Here is a 19,809-nt window from a genome sequence, read left to right as displayed (position 1 = left end):
ATGATATTTTTTAGATTTTATACATTTGATTTAAATGCTGTTTGTTTAAAAGATATAAAGTTTCATGCCGTCTTTGCTCAGTGTTTAGTATGTGCAGTTTAGGACTCTTTAGGTTCCTTTTCATGAAATGGCTTGACAAGTGCAGTTTTATTTCTTGTATTGTTGTATTATAAAGCTAACAGACATAGACTAAAAGACCCAAACTCCAGTTTTGTTTTCATGGGGTCTTTAAGCTTTTTTTCCATCTCCGTTGGCTTATATTTCTCCTGTCCTCCACTCTGTCTCATGAAGGTACGAAGAAGCTGGAGCCGGAGCGCGTGGAGCCGTGGAACAGTGTGCGTGTCACGTTCAACATCCCCAGAGAGGCGGCCGAGCGACTGCGACTCCTGGCTCAAAACAACCAGCAGCAGCTGCGCGACCTGGGCATCCTCTCTGTGCAGATTGAAGGTACATTTGGCTCATCCAAACCACTTGCAATGCATCTTTGACTATATTAGTGCTTTGTATTTTTGTAATAGAGGGTATGCACTGACGTCACTTTCCCGGCGGATCACGCCCCCCTCAGGCGGACTGAGTGGCAAAAGAGCTGCTGCGTGACTGGATTTAATAGGGAAAACGCGAGTAAAACAAACGATTATCGGTTTAAACTAAAGGTTGGACTCGATATAGTGCTCCTTACAACTTACCAAAGATCCAGTGATCCATGGATATTGACATGCAACCAGGAATCGTGTTTCCTGACATTTATATGTGCCCGATTTGGACGCCGGGGAAATGCATAAAGCAAATTTTCTAGGGCTGGACCCGAATATTCGAATATTCGTTCGGTGGGGTGGTATTTGATTTGAAAATTTGACATTTGAATATTAGTTTTTTTTGTTTGTTTTTGTGCACACTTGGGATCCCCCGCGAAACGGTTCACATTCGCGCTTGAATAAGGCCGGCGACACACTGGCTGCGTGGTGTGAGCGTCTCAGCTGCGTGGTATGTCCGTTTTTATTTCGGCTCCCATGTTAACAGGTTGGAGTTTGTACACTGCCTGCGTGAGACACGCGGAAAATGCGTGCATGCTAGAAATAGAACCGACGCCTAAAAGTGTTCCAGCAACGGGAGTGTTCTCTGGCTAGAGCGCAGAACAGCGGAGTGTGCATGCCTGAGCTTGTGTTTTGGGTTAAGCTGCGTTTCTTTGACATTGTAGAAAATAGAATAATAGAAACAAAATGTATTAGCCTTTTTACCCGTTATTATCAATCTAAATTAATCTCGTTTTTAATTTAACTTAATTTCGTTTTTCCTTATTTAAATTTCGTTTTTTTTCTTTATTTAAATTTCGTTTTTTTCTTTATTTAAATTTCGTTTTTCTTTATTTAAATCTACCCTTTACTGTGTCAGTAATTTGTTAGTCAGAAAAATATACAAAATATTAGACTACCTTAAAAGTATTGCTTAAGTTAACAGACCTGTGTGTGTGCGTTTTATATCACTAGTGCAGTGTCCGTTAGGAGCATATAAGCCCTGCCCGCGTGAGGCGCACCGCTTCCCGCTCGCGCTGTTCTGTAGTTTACTAAAAGTTTATTAATTCTGAATGTGTTGCGTCCCGCGTGTCCATCTATATTGCACCAAATGCGACACTGCACTCCCTGTGAAGTCGATTGGATGAACGGTTCTCGAAATAATCAAAATGCAAACGGACATACAGACACATAGAGATTCCTGCCTTTATTAGAGAGAAGGATATGTTCAGTCCCCTCTCTCCGAAGCTTCGAATATTCGATGTTCATTACGACCGAAGCTTCGAAGCTAAAAAAACGGTATTCGGACCAGCCCTAAAATTTTCCTGTGAATGCTTTATAGGGGTGGGCGATATCTCGATATTTAAAATATATCGAGATATTTTTTAAACACGATATGGATTTTGACATATCGTATATATCGATATATTGTTTATATTTATAAAAATTGTGTTATTTCAAATGTAGGCAGACTGACCGAGCAAGGAGTCAGACTCGAGTAAATATCGTTCTTGTTGATTGACTAGTAGACATCTTCAGAGGTTATCTGTGCCTGTTCGATGTCCGACGCTTTGTAACGCGTTCTGCCAGGAGGAGAAATAGGGATAGCTCACAGATGAAGTTATTACCGAGAGCCAGACAGTCTCACGGAGGCGATTGGCATCTCACAACTTGCACTTTATTCCCCAGTCGAACTCGTGTAACTGTCTGTCACCCGTTCTACCATCCACATCTTTACTTGATAAACAAAAGTAGGATAAGAATGAGCATCAAACTGAAATAACCCGCATACGGGTGTTCGAGGTGCACATGATACAACACAGACTGCCGACGACAGTTCAACAGGGCGCGCGCAGCTCTTAAAGGGGCCACACCTTATTTCCACTCGTTACAGCTTCCATCCTATTGAACAGGTACCGGTATAGAGGGCGGAAGGGATCGGGCCGTGAGTGCAGAGACGGCTCTGCGCGAGTGCTATTTACGACAGTAACGTTAAATGCAAGTACTCCACAGCGACTCTAGGGGTCGCTGTTTGACAGAAACAGAAAGCTGCATAGTGCCCCTTTAATTATAAAAAAAGAATAAAAAAATATATTATTTAAAAATGTCGCAGAAGCATTTGTTCCTACATGAACTGCCTACCTCTTTGCACTTCAATAAAAAAGACTTGGTATGGTATTTGGCATATTTGTTTTTGCAGTAGTTTTTGGGGAGTTATTTTTCCTGTAAAGATATCGAGATATATATCGTATATCGAGATATAGCAAAATATATCAAGATATATTTTTTGCTCCATATCGCCCAGCCCTAATGCTTTATATAAATACACTATTGGTAGGTCTAAATCCATGTGATCACTCATATCAATGTTATATATATATAGTCATATCGTCCAGCCCTAAAACTTGTATAGTTTTTTTTGTCAGTGTTTATTTAAAAACATCCAATTATGCAGAATATACAATGGTAAATATTTAATTGATGAGTTGTCAATAAAATATATAACAATACAATATCTAGGGTGAGATTTTACCCCTAAATTCAGCATATGGACACAAAAACACCATTCGCTGCCTGGAGTCCAGCTGTTTCTATGAATTGCTGCAATTTATTTGCTTCTCTATTCTGTAGCTTTTGGCAGTCTGTAAAAATATACCTCAGATTTCTTGTCAAATCTAGTCGTATAGTCAATCACAAAGCTCTTTTCCGTTCGCGGCATTCACGCTTAAAACAAATGCTGCTGCTCAGTCTTTTTGCCACTTACCGCAGTCACTCGCATTATTACGTTATTAAGACGTCTAGATATAAGTGTGATTTCACTTATGTGTTGATTCGTCTGACGGGCTCATACAGGTGAAGGTGCTATCAACGTTGCGGTTGGGCAGATCCGAAATCAAGAAGTAAGGGTTAACGGACCCCTCGTTGCTCCTGGTCAGATGAGAATGGATGTTGGCTTCCCCATGCAGCAGGGCCAGGGTAATTATGCACAAGAGTTTAGCTCAAGCCCTAATCAAACACGCATGAACAAACTAATCTAGGTCTTCAGGATGACTTAAATTTCATTAGGCACATGTATGCTGAAGAAATGCTTGTTTTTCAGCTGGAATGCGAATGAATAACCCTTCGGTGTCCATGATGCCCCCTGGGGCTAATATGGCACCACAGGGAATGGTACCCAATAGTGGTGGACAGATGCAACCAAGAGCACCAAGACCACCTTCACAGACAGGTAATGCTTTAAACGTCCACAAGACATTTGTTAATTCAGTGATATGACTCCTGTTTTTATGCTCCACACGGCCCTACTGCGACTGACCTGATCAGGCCTGGTTCTGCTATTAAGTGTGCACCCTTAACTAAAACTAGTAATAGCATATTTTTAGTGGGTCACAAACAACCCAGTGCGTATATGGGTTTGTTTTTTGGAGAGCGTCAACGGTTTCTATTTACAACGAGTTTTGCAGTGTTGAGCAATGTAGCCAATCACAGACATATCTGTTGTTTCTTGAGACACAATGGCCAATCCAAGGTGTTTTAGTTAGTCAGAATACAGCTAAATTAGCATAAATGGCACAAAAATGCGAGATATGGGCGCAAAAAAAATGCGCCTTTACTAGTTCTTGTTTTTAATATATATAATACATAATATAGTTAAGCAATAAGCAATGTTGATTTTACAAACAATTGTTTCAAACTAAGTCGGAGCTGAGCCGCTCTGCATCTCCGAGCAAAAGCGGTGTTTCATTGATTAATGAATCTGCCTTTTGAATGAATCAAGTGAGTCAATGTTTTAATGACCCATTCAAATATCGCACTGTAATTGGAAGGGTAGTTCCTGAATTTGCTCCTAACAAGAAATGCAAGCATATTTGTAATTTAATTTATAATGTAATTTTTCAAGCTGAATTTAAGTTTTAGTACATGCACCAAATTAACTTTGGAGGTTTGTGCTTCACATGATCTTTGTCACTCACTTTATATTGAAATCAGGCATACTGAAGAAATTGAAGCAACTGTGAAGTTTTATTTTTATGTATCCTAATTTAATGATGATAATAATTTAAACCACACTTAACTGAAGTTTCAAGCCGTAGTGCAACTGTTGGTTTACAGGAGAGTAGGCACTCCTCCTCTGTTGCCAGATCACCTAAGACAGATATTAATCAAATTTAAAAGTAAAAGTTGAGGTGATTTGTGAGTTAAAGGTTGCTATGCAAAGCAACAAAAAAGGGTTATTAACAGGGATGTAGTTCTCATTTTACCTTTCAAAATCTGTCAACTTTCTTTTTCAGACACAATGGATCCCATGCTGTCAGGGCTGGCCTTACAGCAACAGCAACAACAACTCCAGCATCCTCAAGTGGGACATGTTCCACTCGGCAACTTAGGCCCACAGGGACATCACATACAAGCCATGCAAGCAAATCGACAGTTAAATCCAGCAGCCCTACAGCAACTTCAACAACAACAGCAACAACAGCAGCAGCACCAACAGCAGCAGGTTCAGCTGGCTCAACTAGGTGGTGCACGTGGTCCTTTCAACCCCTCTAACCAGATGCCTGTACCCCCTGGCTGGAACCAGTTGCCCTCTGGTGTTCTCCAACCACCACCTGTCCAGGGTCCCATGGGGCCAGGTTGGAGGAAAGCCCCCCCACAGCCACAAATGGGGCAGCGTCCACCCTCTTTGGCATCGGTTCAGACGCCCAATCATCCACCACCACCATATCCATTTGGAAGCCAGCAGGCTGGACAGGTTTTCAATACAATGGCACCACTTCAGTTGCAGCAGCAACAACAGCAGCAGCAGCAGACAGGGGTAAACCAGTTTGCCACCCCTCAGCCCAAAGGTCCTCAGGGAGCACCAGGTGTAGTCGTCTCAAGAGCCCCTCCTCCTCTGCCTCCTTCCTCTGCCGCGCAAGGCAATCTTGCAGCTAAGTCCCCTGGGTCGTCGTCATCTCCTTTCCAACAGGGCTCACCTGGAACTCCTCCAATGATGGGACAGGGACAGGGGCAACTTGGTCCACGTCCCACAACCCCCCAGGGGTTCCCACAAGGTGTTGGGTCTCCAGGGAGAGCTGTGATGGGACAGCCAGGAAACATTCAGCCAGGCTTTATGGGCATTCCTCAACATGGACAGGTTTCTCAAGGTGGTATGGGAGGTATGTCTTTAGCTCTTTAATGTGAAAGTGATATTATATTCAGAGTTTGTATGAGGTAATTTGAATTTGACTTTTTGAAATTTGAAGTCCTGGAAAACCCTTGAAAACATCCATATTTACAAAGAGGTACTTAAAGTGCTTGACTTATTTAAATACTAATATATATATATATATATATATATATATTTATATATATACACTCACCTAAAGGATTATTAGGAACACCATACTAATACTGTGTTTGACCCCCTTTCGCTGCCTTAATTCTACGTGGCATTGATTCAACAAGGTGCTGAAAGCATTCTTTAAAAATGTTGGCCCATATTGATAGGATAGCATCTTGCAGTTGATGGAGATTTGTGGGATGCACATCCAGGGCACGAAGCTCCCGTTCCACCACATCCCAAAGATGCTCTATTGGGTTGAGATCTGGTGACTGTGGGGGCCATTTTAGTACAGTGAACTCATTGTCATGTTCAAGAAACCAATTTGAAATGATTCGAGCTTTGTGACATGGTGCATTATCCTGCTGGAAGTAGCCATCAGAGGATGGGTACATGGTGGTCATAAAGGGATGGAGATGGTCAGAAACAATGCTCAGGTAGGCCGTGGCATTTAAACGATGCCCAATTGGCACTAAGGGGCCTAAAGTGTGCCAAGAAAACATCCCCCACACCATTACACCACCACCACCAGCCTGCACAGTGGTAACAAGGCATGATGGATCCATGTTCTCATTCTGTTTACGCCAAATTCTGACTCTACCATCTGAATGTCTCAACAGAAATCGAGACTCATCAGACCAGGCAACATTTTTCCAGTCTTCAACTGTCCAATTTTGGTGAGCTTGTGCAAATTGTAGCCTCTTTTTCCTATTTGTAGTGGAGATGAGTGGTACCCGGTGGGGTCTTCTGCTGTTGTAGCCCATCCGCCTCAAGGTTGTGCGTGTTGTGGCTTCACAAATGCTTTGCTGCATACCTCGGTTGTAACGAGTGGTTATTTCAGTCAAAGTTGCTCTTCTATCAGCTTGAATCAGTCGGCCCATTCTCCTCTGACCTCTAGCATCAACAAGGCATTTTCGCCCACAGGACTGCCGCATACTGGATGTTTTTCCCTTTTCACACCATTCTTTGTAAACCCTAGAAATGGTTGTGCGTGAAAATCCCAGTAACTGAGCAGATTGTGAAATACTCAGACCGGCCCATCTGGCACCAACAACCATGCCACGCTCAAAATTGCTTAAATCACCTTTCTTTCCCATTCTGACATTCAGTTTGGAGTTCAGGAGATTGTCTTGACCAGGACCACACCCCTAAATGCATTGAAGCAACTGCCATGTGATTGGTTGATTAGATAATTGCATTAATGAGAAATTGAACAGGTGTTCCTAGTGCTGGGCGGTTTACCGGTTCAAACCGAATACCGGTGTTTATTTTTGTTACGATATGAATTTTTAATAAACCGCAATACTGGTGTATGTCGCTTTAATCGGAACGAGGCGTTGCGCGACACTGTCTCGCACCTCATTTACAACACAGAACACACGTCTGCGGCGCATTACGTCTGCGGCGCATTACGGCTGCGAGTGCGACAAGGTTTTATTCCGTCCTCCACACGCGTGCGTCAAAATAGACTAGGCGCCTATATTTAGCGAAGCGGCGCGGAGAGCTGCTTTTGGGAAGCTTCAATCTGAAACACAAGCATTGACTAGAATGGGCGCGATCAGCTCCGGTAGCCGTGTCGCAGCCTTGTGGGGGTGAGAGTGTTTTTTTTCTTTCTCGCGGCGCGCGTGTTTTTATACTGTACGTATCTGAAGTGAACTGACGGTCTTTAGAAAAGTTTCTTTGTTATTACGATTGAATCTTTCTTTATCTTTCCTGATGAAGCAGCGTTGCTGCTTTGAGTACAGCCGTTACTGGGGAAACCATTATTTCTGCCGCTCCTAAAGCGCGTCCTGCTGGCACCTCTTTGTAAACAGCCTTGCAAACCTGTATTATTAATATTAGTGTGGATTTTTTCATTCACTCATGACAATAAAATAGGGCATTATAAGATATATATCATTATATGTCTACTGCAGTAGCCTATTTCCTCTCTCACTCAGTAGAAAATGTGATTAAAACCCATCATGCTTGGAAAAAAAAAAAAAAAAAAAACACCGTCATTTACCGTGAAACCGGTTTAATTTAGAAAAAAACCGTGATGTGGATTTTTGGTCAAACCGCCCAGTCTAGGTGTTCCTAATAATCCTTTAGGTGAGTGTGTATATATTTGGTATTTGGATACCTTTATATCTGTAATTTCACTTTAAAAAAATCCTTAAAACATACTAAAAGTGCAATCTCTGTAGTCCTTGAAAATAAAAAAGTAGTGCTTGAAAAGTCCTTGAAAGTCCCGCAATTTCATTTTACAGTATCTGTATGAACCCTGTAAATTGTTATTTAGCCTATTTGGCTGCTTGTATTTGAATTTATATAACTTTTGCAGGTATGCCCAAACGAATGCCAATGGGGTTCCCAAATGCTCCTGTTAATCATAACTTTGCACAAGGACAGGTTACTACCACTGGAGCAGGTAGTACACCCCAATTACAAAATAATCAGAGCGTTGCAAACACTGGTAAGATGTGCACATGTAAAGTGTATTGTTTTAATTTAGCTTTTGTTCTATTGAAATTTGAAGTTATACCCACTTTCTATCTATACAACTTTAATTAGCCTAGTTTTCAACACCTCTGAAAATCTTTCCATAGGTGTCCAGTCTTCAGCCTCAGGGCCAAACCACATGCAGTCAAATCCCCTTCAAGGTGCTGTAATGACCCACCACACTGGCATGCCAGCACAACCGCCAGGCACCCCCTCAGGAGGAAGTATGGGGCAACCTCAGCAAGGGCTTCAGACTCAAATGATGGGTGTACCGCAGACCCAACATCAAACACAGGCAGTGGTTTCCTCACAAAGTCAACTTGTACAAAGCCAAACAGGGGGCCAGACTGTCCTGTCCAGGCCAGTGAATACCGGGCAACGAGGAATGACTCCTCCCAAGCAAATGATGCCTCCACAGGGTCAAGGGATCATGCAAAACCAAAACCAACACAGTGGAGGACCGGGACACCAGGCATTATTGCTTCAGCAGCAACAACAACAACAACAACAACAACAGCAGCAACAACAGCAGCAAAATGCTATGATGGAGCACATTGTAGCTAGTCAGATACAGAGGCCAAAAGGTCAACCTGGGGTAATGCCAGGCCAGATGATGAGAGGTCCTTCACCCAATATTCAAGGTAATCTGCCACAGTTTCAATCTCAGATGGGTCAGCAACAGATGACTCCGCAACAGCATCAGCAACAGCAACAACAACAATTGGCTCATTTGCAACAACAGCAGCAACAATTACAGCAACAGCAGCTACAGCAACAACAGTTACAACAGCAGCAACTACAACTGCAACATCAACAGCCACAACAGTCACAAATGCAACAACAGCAGCTACAGCAACAACAACAGCTACAGCAGCAACCCCATCAGCAAATGGTACAACAACAGTCTCAACAAATTCCAATTAATGGCAATCCCAACCAAGCATTGGGAATTCACGGGCCTCAAATGCGACTTCCAGGAAATCACCATTTAGTACAGCAACAGCTTCAGCAAAAGCAACAGCAACAGCAGGTGATGCTGCAGCAGCAACAGGCTGGTCAGCAACATCAACATCAGCTTGGAGATACTAGTGGAAATCCTGATATCGGCCAACAGATGGTTCCAGACCTGCAGAATCAGCAACAACAGCAGGGCATGTTGGGCTCTCAACATTTACAGGTTGGCAATGGCCATTTTCCTGGTCATGGCATGCCCTTCAATCCTCAGTTTGCTGGTCAGCTGCAAATTGGAGGCCCATGTGGGCAAGCAGGTGGATTTCCAGTAAACAAGGATGTGACATTAACCAGTCCCTTGTTAGTAAATCTTCTCCAAAGTGATATTTCTGCCAGCCAGTTTGGTCCTGGTGGGAAGCAAGGAGCAGGTGGAGTTGCTGCTAACCAGGCTAAGCCTAAGAAGAAAAAACCTCCTCGTAAGAAAAAACCAAAAGTAGGAGAAGGACAACAGTCTGCTGATGGTCTGTGGTAAGGGCTTTTTAATCTTTGATTTTTACGCGAGCAGAGTAAATGACTCTGTTGCAAATAACTACAAAGTGTATCTATCTCTGTCTTAGTGGTCTGGATTCAGTGCCTCATGGAATGGAGGAAGTAGAGATGCAAGGGCTGGGTAGTGATCAAGGGGCCGGCCTTGACTCTAACTCCAAACTCTCTGAATTCGCAAATCGGCCAGGTAAATAATCAAATCTCTCTTGTTTGATGATTAATTGTTTTTACATAACTAGGGATGCACCGATATCAGTATTGGTATCGGTCCGATACTGTGCTCTCGTACTCGTACTCAAAAAATGTTCTGATACCAGGCAGCGTGTGCACAGTGTTTGTGTCCAGACAAAGAAACCCTGACAACAGAGAGTATAATGGGGATAAAAAAAGAATGTCTGTGGAGTAAATGTATCTAATTAGAGGAATATTAAACAAAATATAGTAACGCCTATATAGATGTGGTGCTTTAAAAAACGTGCAGTGGATTGAGCACACAATGACACAGACACATGAGCTTGCCAAGCGCATCCCTTTTTCACAGACATCAGTGGAAAGTTTGCAGTTCAGTCGGATATCAATGGCAAAGAAAGTAAAACGAGGCATGTAGCTTATTATTGACGTTAACTGAAGAGAGAGAGAGAGAGCATGCACTTCACTTGAATGCTCTTGATTGTCGATCGTTCACCCAGCACACGTGTCATTTGGATTAAAAATAAATCGTATATGTAAGTAAAACATGAACTGCTTCGAGATTTATATATAACCAGTGGTTCCCTATATCATTACAGGATGTTTGCAAGCCAAGAAGTTTCATCCGAACTCAAACATCCGAAGCACGCGCCCAGAAAACCCGCGTCTTAGTGTTTGCTGCTGTCTCAGTCGACGCGCGAATATTGAATTGAATTCTCTTTCACGTCTTGCACTTGTACGGACAAATTCACACAAAATTATGTAAAAACACCGGTCTTGGCGAGTATCCCAGTAAACATAGTCGGTTATATCTCAAGTGAACGTAGTAGACAGTATATTCACATGGGGTCTGTGCATTCGGTCGTAAAGGGACAGCAGCCTAATAAACCTGCTGCTGTGTTTTAATGTTAATCCAACAAAGGACAAAGAAATCACTCACTGCTCTTAATTGAATAACTTTATAAATATCCATCTATATTTTATTTATACAGTAATGAATATGCAGTGTTTTTCAGAATTTCTGTACCTGAAAAATCTTTGTTCTGTTGTATTTATTTGTGGTATTTGTAATTTGATAATTTTTTCTTATATTTAATCACTGACTGAACTTGTCTTTAATAATGCTTTAAATTTGCGTTAATTAGGCTAGTAGTTTGCTGTAGTACCAAAATTGGAATAGAGTTGTGATATTTCACTGGTGTCTAAACTTTTGATCCACGGACCCAATCCTCAGCGCTGAGCCTTCTGGAGCAGCTCTAAATATGTGCTGTGCTATTAAATGAAAGATGAAATATGATAGAGCAATAGAATGAACAGTGAAAGTAACAGAAGCTCATACAATACATTTTAGCAGGCTTAATTAAGCATGAAAATAACTGAAATATATATTAGCTGAACAAATTAAGCCAACTAATGTGATTTATATTCTTTTGGTTTCTCTACCCCAATACATTGAAAAATTACAAAGGCAGTGAAAATACAGGTATCGGTACTCTGTATTGGCTAGTACCAAAAATGAAAGTATCGGACTCATTCTGGAAAAGGTGTTTTTGGTGCATCCCTATACATAACACTTTTTATTTACTTGCATTTTATTTTTAGGTCAGCCTGGTCAGTCTGGAGATCAAAGGGTATTACAGCAAATGCCAATGCAGTTCATGCCCCCACAACAGCAGCAACAGATGCAGCAAATGCAACAGCAGCAGCAAATGCAACAGCAACAGCAGTTACAACAGCAGCAGCAACAACAAATGCAGCAGCAACAGATGCAACAGCAACAGATGCAACAACAGCATCAACAAATTCAGCAGCAGCAAATGCAACAGCAGCAAATGCAAATGCAGAGTATGCAGGGTCCTCAAGGCCAAGCTGGAACATCACAAGGACCCCATCATGTTCAGACCCAGATTCATTCTTCACAACAGTCAATGCAGATGCAACAACAACAACAACAACAACAGCCGCCTCAACACCTCCAACAACAAATGCAGTCACAGCCACAACAACAACAGACACAGCAGCAACAGCAACAACATCAGCAGCAGCAGCAACAACAAATGATTATGCTGCTTAAAATGCAACAGGAAGCTAAGAATCGAATGCCACTACAGCAAGGTGGACACATGCCAAAGGGTTTAGTCAATCCCAATGATCCATCTCAGAGAATGCCTGTATCGCAGCCGGGCAACATGCCTTTAATGATTGATCTTCAAGGGCATGGAGGTGTTCCACCTTCTCCTGATAAAGCCAGAGGCATGCCACTCATGGTGAATCCATCTCTCACTGGAGCAGCGAGAAGGACACCCCTTTCAGAGGTTGGACAACCAACACCACCAGAGGAAACTCCTGGAAACCATAGCTTGCAGGACCGGGGACCTCTTGAAATTGGTCAACAGTCAGGAAATGGAAATCAACCAATGATTCCCAGCCAAGGTCCTAATACTCATTTAATGAAATCTGTGCCTTTATCAGTGCCCCACCAGCCAGGAGCAAGTCCCCAGCAGCAGTCTCAGCAAGTGGCAGCAATGGCTAGCTCACATAATATTCACTTTCCCAGTGCTCCTCCAACTTCCCAAAGTTCCCGCCCTAAAACCCCTAACCGAGCCAGTCCCCGACCATATCACCACCCTTTAACTCCAACCAACCGTCCACCTAGTACTGAACCCTCTGAAATAAATCTGTCCCCCGAGAGACTGAATGCCTCTATTGCTGGTCTTTTCCCTCCAAAAATTAACATTCCTCTGCCACCGAGGCAGCCAAACCTTAATCGAGGCTTTGATCAGCAAGGTCTTAACCCAACCACCCTTAAAGCAATTGGTCAGGCTCCACCAAGCTTGGCAACTATTCCAGTCAACAATAATACCAGTGGCAACAACAATGGCCCACAGTCTTATCCGTCAGGTGGTGGCATAGTAAGCTCTGGAGGAAAACAAGACAAACAGACTGGTGTTGGGCAAGCTAAAAGGGCTAGTCCCAGTAATAGTCGACGATCCAGCCCTGCTTCAAATAAAAAAGCTGCCACTCCAAGCCCAGGAAGACAGAAGGGTGCCAAAACTTCCCTGACAGCACCTCCACATCAGCAGCAAATCATGGTTAGTCCACAGAACATGATGGTTAGTCCCAACACAGTGCTCCCTACTACCTCTGCATCTTTACCATCAGCAGGACCTGGAGAATCAACACAGAGTTTAAATTCTGTGCATACCCAACCTGGCAGTGCTGATTCAGTCAGAGATGGCCAGCCAGAGCAGCATCAGCCAGTTCAGTTAAGAGAGCAGTCTGCACCTAAAATGGCAAGCCCTCGGGTGCCGTCTCAGGAACCCAGACGGCAAGAGCCTAACAATTTGGTTGAACAGCGTGCTGAAGATAAACAACCACCTCGGGCTACACCACAACATGACCTTGGCTCTGCTGTATCACCAGCATTTAGAGATGCTCCAACGTCTCTGAATCAACTATTGGACAATACAGGTTCCCAATCTTTGTCAGTGAAATCTCAAAATATTCCTCAAGTGGGTGGAGAGCCCGTGCAGAAATTGAGCCCTCATGCTCCCCTAGCTCAGGAGAACCAAACCAATCCTGTTGTTACACAGAGCACAAATATTGGCACAAGTGAAACGGATCAAAAACCTAAATCTGCTGCAGTATCAAGTCCAAATTTTGTTCCCAGTAGCAGTGCGAATATGCAGTCTGTCAGTGCTGTATCAAGCGTTAGTTCAAACCAAGCTGTGCTGTTAAGCCTCACTTCAATTCCCAACCCTTCAGTAAGTTCGAGTCACAATCTTATACCCATCTCAAATCCATCTCAAACAGTCTTGCAAAGGCCCATCTCATCAGCACCAACTCAACAAAACCAGATCACAGTCTATGTAACCTCCAATCCCATTAGCTCTGCTACCAACACTGCTTCTGTAGTTCCTTCAGCTATTGTTTCCAAGGTACTGGCAGTTCCCAATAAAAACATAAGACCTCCAGATATTCGTCATCAAAATCCTGCACAAACGCGTCAACAGTACATCACAGGACCTGTGTATTCCATATTTCAAGCTACGTCTGTACCGTCAAGCACTAACGTCATGTCTCAGCCTGTCACAATGGTTGGTCCCATAGTTTCTGCCAATATCCATCTTACTCCTACCTCTGGGTCAACTACATCCCCCTCTGCACCAGCATCAACACCTATGCAGACAAGCTCACCCACCGTCAGCATAGCTGCTACTCAGCAGAGCCGCACTGTCATTGGGCAGCTTCAAGTTCAAGTACCTTTAAGCCAGGCTTCCTCTGTTAGTGTCATACCACCAACTCAACAGCCAAGTCCTGGTGTCTCTGATGCCAGTGGGTCGAAACCTAGTCCTGTTGGGCAGTCATCCTTACATTCTGGTATGTCCTCACCCTTTCAACAGCGTTTAGCCTCTCCACCTGCTTGCTCTAGCCCAGGGGCTACAGCTGTTTCCCGCAGAAGTCCCCTCTCACCAACAACAGTCTTAGCCAAAAGCAGTTCAGTCCAGACTGTTGTAAGCAAAAATACTGCTCTCACCGTCTCTTCAAGCAGTGACAATGATAAAAAAGTGCGAACCCCTGCCACTCAGTTAGGAAAAACTGTGGATGTTGCCACAACACATGCGTCTTGTGCGGTTACATCTGAAACGGTTTCTGCACTCCAGACTTCTGCTCCAGTGGCTGTTCCAGCTGCTGTTCCAGCTGCTCAAATATCTCAGCAATCTGCACTTCCTCCAAAAGTGTCTTCTCCTGAACCGGTGCCCTCTCCTTCTCCAGTCCTTACTTCGACACCAACGTCTAATATGCCACCGCCAGCCTCTACCTCTGGAGTGCTTCACATGTCCAGTCCTGTTGCTAATTCTTCGCCACCCTCTAGTTTGCCTACAGTTTCAGTTGCTGCATCTGCTCCAGGGCCTTCCACTACATCTTCTGGCTCCTCCACAGCAACATCCCCTCAACTCTCTGTGGAACAGCAGCCTTCTTCACTGGTGGAGACTAGTGTACCCGACTCCGCTGAAACCAAAGAAGCAATTGTTGATGCTTCTAGCGTCTCAGGTAACTGCTTGACGATAATACAGGTAATTTCATTAGTTGTCTAGTCAAACATGAATGATTTTTTAATTCTTAGTTATTCTTTATTTTATTTAACGTAAACTATACAGCTCACCCTGAAGCTGCACAAGAAGACCAAGCTTCATGTGACCAAGCTGGTAAAGACTTTATTTTTTATATAAAATCTGTTTTTACCCATGCAAATGAAAGTCAGGCAAATGGCAGTAATACTGTATGTGAACTACCTTGAGCCCAAAGTATACTTCGGGTTTTAAGCATACGATTAGCGTATGCATACGGCTGAACGCATAGCCTTTCAAAGTACACTCCATCTGATAGTGTGCGCGAACACCATACACTGTAAAAAAAGATGGACGACGCACCTTCACTGTCTTCCATTGTAGAAAAGTGAAGCCACCAATGTCCCAATATGGCGCTGACATCTTGTGCTGATTTGGGACCTGATTCTGAGCGGTAGTGAGCGGGAAGTAAAGCCGTGATATCAAGGTCCCGCCCACACTCCCGCAGAAACGGTTTGGACAGTTAAACTGCAGAGCAACTCATTAAGTAGGTGTGAAATAAACAGTTTTGGAAAAGTAGAAATTAAAGTTGAAGCTACAATCTCCTCTCGAAAATTCCCAAAAAAGTCATTTGGTGCTTCAGTGACTACTTCGCTCAGATAAGCTGTCAGTCACACAGCTGTCAATCATGACGTCACATTCCCATTTTTATAGCATCAAATAACTAACTACAACCAAACTTATTTAAAAAAAACGAACACCTAAACTTACATCAGCGTGATAAAAACGACAGAAAATGACACAAAACATTTTTGGGAAAAAATTATTTGAAGTGTAATTTGATTGTTTAGTTTGCCTCACGTCCCATTAGACTATGTAGAGAGGGCGGGGTTTATGACCTATACACTTTGTGTGGTACGCTTGCTGATCACATGCACACTAGGCGTTGACTTTAATGTTCTTTCATACACGCTTTAAGCTTGATGACTAATTGCTGATCATGGCCTATAGAGGGTAAAACAGGATAAGAAATCTTTTGAAGTTAAATCGGTTAAAATGATAAATAAATGCATACTCTGAGAGCGCTTCATAAGATATGTTTGATTATACCATCTGGATGCTCAAAATTGATTGTGTGAATGCACGTATTACACAGCCTATTGTACAGGTAAGTTAATCACCGTTCTAAACTGCTGTCGCATAACGCACACACACAGACAGACAGTAGAGCGCATATCGCAGTCAGATCGCGCGCACACAGAATCATTCAGTAGCGCAGAAATGTATTGTAAACTCTGTTCTGTGATTTATCAATAAAATAGCTTAGAAACTGAAAGGTTCTAGCATATATTTCTTAGTAACCAAAACCCACAGCTTTACTATTAGTAGAGAGACACTGCCGGGTAGAATTAATTCACACGTAATCGCGCTCTCACTAATGCATACATATAAATGTAATGTTTACTGAGCTGCTTTATCTATATCTGATTTAGAACGAGCAGAAATCTGTGAGAAATATATCGACCCAAAGACAAAAGAACTGATAAAATAAGCTGTTATGTAGGAGCGCTGTGTCAAATGCCATAGCTGTGCACAAGGCAACCTGCGTTCAAGTCTCAGCCCGAGGTTCAGGCTTATTTGGTCATCAATGATGCATCAGCGACTAGTCGACGTCGACTCAACTTTCATCACATAAATGTTGACTTTAAAAAATCTAAAGTTGTTGAAACCCCTAATGCCCACTAGACAGTTTCTTCTTTGTCCAGTGTCTGCGCTATGTGCATGTGTGAGTACTGATGATGAAATTTCCATCATGTGCACTGTATACATGCTCTAGTTAGCTCACACAAAAACTGAAGTATACTTTAGGCTTTAGCATATGCTAATCTAATTAAAGATTATGTAATCAAGACTGGATCCAGTCCTTGACCAAAATCATTTCTTGTATTCCGAACTAACGCTTTTTGCTCCGCTTTCTAACAGCTTGACTCAGACAAACTCCCAGGGATGTAGCCTGAAGTTGACATATAGAAAATACAATTCACAATCAGTGTTTAACACAAAACTAATTTCAGTTCTCTCTATTTACAGGTCAAGGGGTTACTACCACTGCAGCAGAACAAGGGTAAGGCAATGTGTAATTCTCGTTCGTCATCAATACGCTATAAACTTGTTAAGCATCATGTGTGAAGCCTGTCTTGCAATGTCTTTTTTCACCTTTATTTTCATTATTCTTTACCTGAATTTTAACATGAATATGTTTTATACTTTTGTTGATTCAGTGTTTCAATCAAAGAGTAATTTTATTGGTTAATCTGAATAAGCTCACCTCATGACACTAATAATCATGGAATGATTCATGAAATCATTCTTTTATTTGATCTGTACTCAAAATATGGGCAAGGAGAAAAAAATGTTGTTCAGCATCAAAGCAGTTTACCGCTGTTTTTCCACTTCTATAACAGATGGGCAAAGAAAAGAAAGACGCCCGTCAACTTAGCCCCAAGGTATGTATATACCAGACCTGTAGATTCAGATTCCCTGCACGGGGCAGCGTGGCCATTTCAGTAAATATGGTCATGAACAGGACGGACGTTATCTGTGGTAGATGAGGAAAAACAGCAAGTATGAATTCCTCAGTTGTACAGGGGACAGATGTGGTAACTTTCTTCATTGAGAACAGTTGATTTCCAAACACAAAGAAAATTAGAGTGCATATAGCATACAAGTTGACTGTACGACTGCAAACTGACCGTGCTCTGTGAACGTTCCGGTTGATTTCTTAACCCCACTGCCCTTCTTCCTTCTCCAGGGATACAAGAGCCACCACTGAGAAAGCAAAAGGTCCTAGTCGACGAAGCTCACGAACAGACAAGGAACCTGAGGAGGAAGCATCCGACAACGGACAGAGGAAAAGAGCTGCTAGGCCAGGGTCAGCCTCATCTAACATAGGAAAAGGTACAGGTTAGCACTCTAGTCAACTAAATGGAAATTAGGATTTCTCCTAGTCGGTTACTCGAGTGCTCATGGTTTGTATATAGCATACAAGTTGCATACAATATATAAAAAGAATATTAAAATATCTTGAAAGTAACTCTACACCCTTGCCTCATTTAGTATATGCGGTTCTATGAATATGCAAATGAGCCCCGCCTCCACTCACTCACTCGGCTCAGAGATCCACTGGTTGACGATCACACGTTGATCTGATTGGTTACAAGGTAGTTTGTGACGTCAGAAACACCAGCGGTTTCGAAGCGTGTTTTTGAGACTGTCTTTGGTTCACTGCAGTTTTAAGGAGAAAATACTCAGCAATGCTGTCCACTTATGAATTTGCACATGGTTTGTCTTAAAGCATATTAAAAACACCACATAGACATATAAACAACATTAAAAGCTGGATTCTCACCACAGGGGGACTTTAAACGGTTTTATTGCACACTTTCCAGCCAATCAGAATCGAGTATTCAGACGGACTATGGTATAAGCAACATTAGCCTCTTTGTACAAAATTTCAACCGTGTAAACAATAACAGATCTGTACTTACACCACTTAGATCTTTAATCAACTGCTTCAGAATAGTTTATTATAGTATGAGACACAATTCATGTAGTGTGTTTACGGTCACATACTCTCTTTGGTCTGGGTCATGGCTCATGTTAAGATAAACAGGCGTGTTGTGAAGAATGCATGCGCTCCAGTACTCGATGGCTTCCTACAGCGCCGACTAGTGGTGAAGTAGTGCATGATTCTTTTTTATGAGAGTTGCAAAATATAAATGTGTATAGAAAAAATAATAATTTGACAATACTAGAATAAATTGCTCCAGTAATGGATGTTCCTCTCTGTAATGTTTTGACGGTATGTCCAGCATAAGATGTTTTGGCTAGGAGAAAGCATCCGCTGTGCATCACATGACCTGTTAGCACCAATGCCTGATTGAGATGTGTCTAATCTACCTTTTCTTTCCACCCTCTTTCAAGAATCAAACACTGGAGCCAGTCCCACCCAGGCAAAACGAAGGAAGTCAAAGTAATCATGAATAAACCTGTGAATTGTACATTATTTTTTTTGTTCTCTGAACTTGTTTTATCTGCTGTTTTTCCCTTTTGGTCTTGAGCAAGATAACCATGTACAGAAGTTCTCTCTTTCTTTCTTTTTTTAATCATGATACTGTATTTTGTTCCTGGCTACTAGATGAGATGATGTTTAGAATTGTGTATGATGTGTTTGTATGTCTTTGTTTTGGTGTGACTTTTTTATTATTATTATTATTATTATTATTAATATTGATAAATTCTAGATTAATCGTGTGATGCAGACTAAGAATAGAATCATGTCTGTAGTATCACAATATAATAATGTGACAGAATCAGAATTTGTACTTCCCCACCATGACTTATATGATGAATTAACTGTATTTCAATACTGTCAGCACCAATGTTCACCCATTTAGCCCCCGGATCACATGCATTAAACTATTTTTACAAGTGTACATCTGACTTGTTTTTGTCTCTAGATGAGCATGCTGCTAATAGAAGCTCCCTCTCAAATTGTGATGATTTTAATACAAAAGTACCATACGTTTCATTTAATTTACTAGAAATGCCAGCAAACTTAAATTAGAACAGGTTTAAAGACAAGACAGGGAAAGTTCAAAATTGAATGCTAGCATGCATACTGATTAATTGCCACACACCCTCATTATGTGCTTCAGTCTGTGACTTCCAAAAA

General features: G+C 42.2%; 1 protein-coding gene across 5 annotated transcripts in view; it reads left to right on the top strand.

Annotated features, from left to right (window-relative positions):
* Nucleotides 1–19,569, top strand: part of ncoa6 (nuclear receptor coactivator 6) — a 31,474-nt gene extending 11,905 nt beyond the window's left edge. For 3 of the 5 annotated variants that reach the window (XM_081385772.1, XM_081385773.1, XM_081385774.1), the window contains exons 3-15: nucleotides 292–447; nucleotides 3,366–3,488; nucleotides 3,613–3,741; nucleotides 4,805–5,671; nucleotides 8,159–8,290; nucleotides 8,424–9,795; nucleotides 9,885–10,000; nucleotides 11,605–15,057; nucleotides 15,165–15,212; nucleotides 17,166–17,199; nucleotides 17,540–17,581; nucleotides 17,887–18,038; nucleotides 19,059–19,243. In XM_081385772.1, the coding sequence (XP_081241898.1) occupies nucleotides 292–447; nucleotides 3,366–3,488; nucleotides 3,613–3,741; nucleotides 4,805–5,671; nucleotides 8,159–8,290; nucleotides 8,424–9,795; nucleotides 9,885–10,000; nucleotides 11,605–15,057; nucleotides 15,165–15,212; nucleotides 17,166–17,199; nucleotides 17,540–17,581; nucleotides 17,887–18,038; nucleotides 19,059–19,111 (6,677 nt within the window). In that variant the 3' untranslated portion in view covers nucleotides 19,112–19,243. Of the gene's footprint in view, nucleotides 1–291; nucleotides 448–3,365; nucleotides 3,489–3,612; nucleotides 3,742–4,804; nucleotides 5,672–8,158; nucleotides 8,291–8,423; nucleotides 9,796–9,884; nucleotides 10,001–11,604; nucleotides 15,058–15,164; nucleotides 15,213–17,165; nucleotides 17,200–17,539; nucleotides 17,582–17,886; nucleotides 18,039–19,058 lie in introns of all 5 variants that reach the window. The other 2 variants (XM_081385775.1, XM_081385776.1) reach the window with 2 other exon arrangements.
* The last annotated feature ends 240 nt before the right edge of the window (nucleotides 19,570–19,809 follow it).

Source organism: Scardinius erythrophthalmus (assembly GCF_964197995.2).
Source record: "Scardinius erythrophthalmus genome assembly, chromosome: 15".
Lineage (NCBI taxonomy): Eukaryota > Metazoa > Chordata > Actinopteri > Cypriniformes > Leuciscidae > Scardinius > Scardinius erythrophthalmus.
The sequence above is the reverse complement of the archived record's forward strand: the minus strand, read 5'-3'. Positions and strand labels throughout refer to the sequence as shown.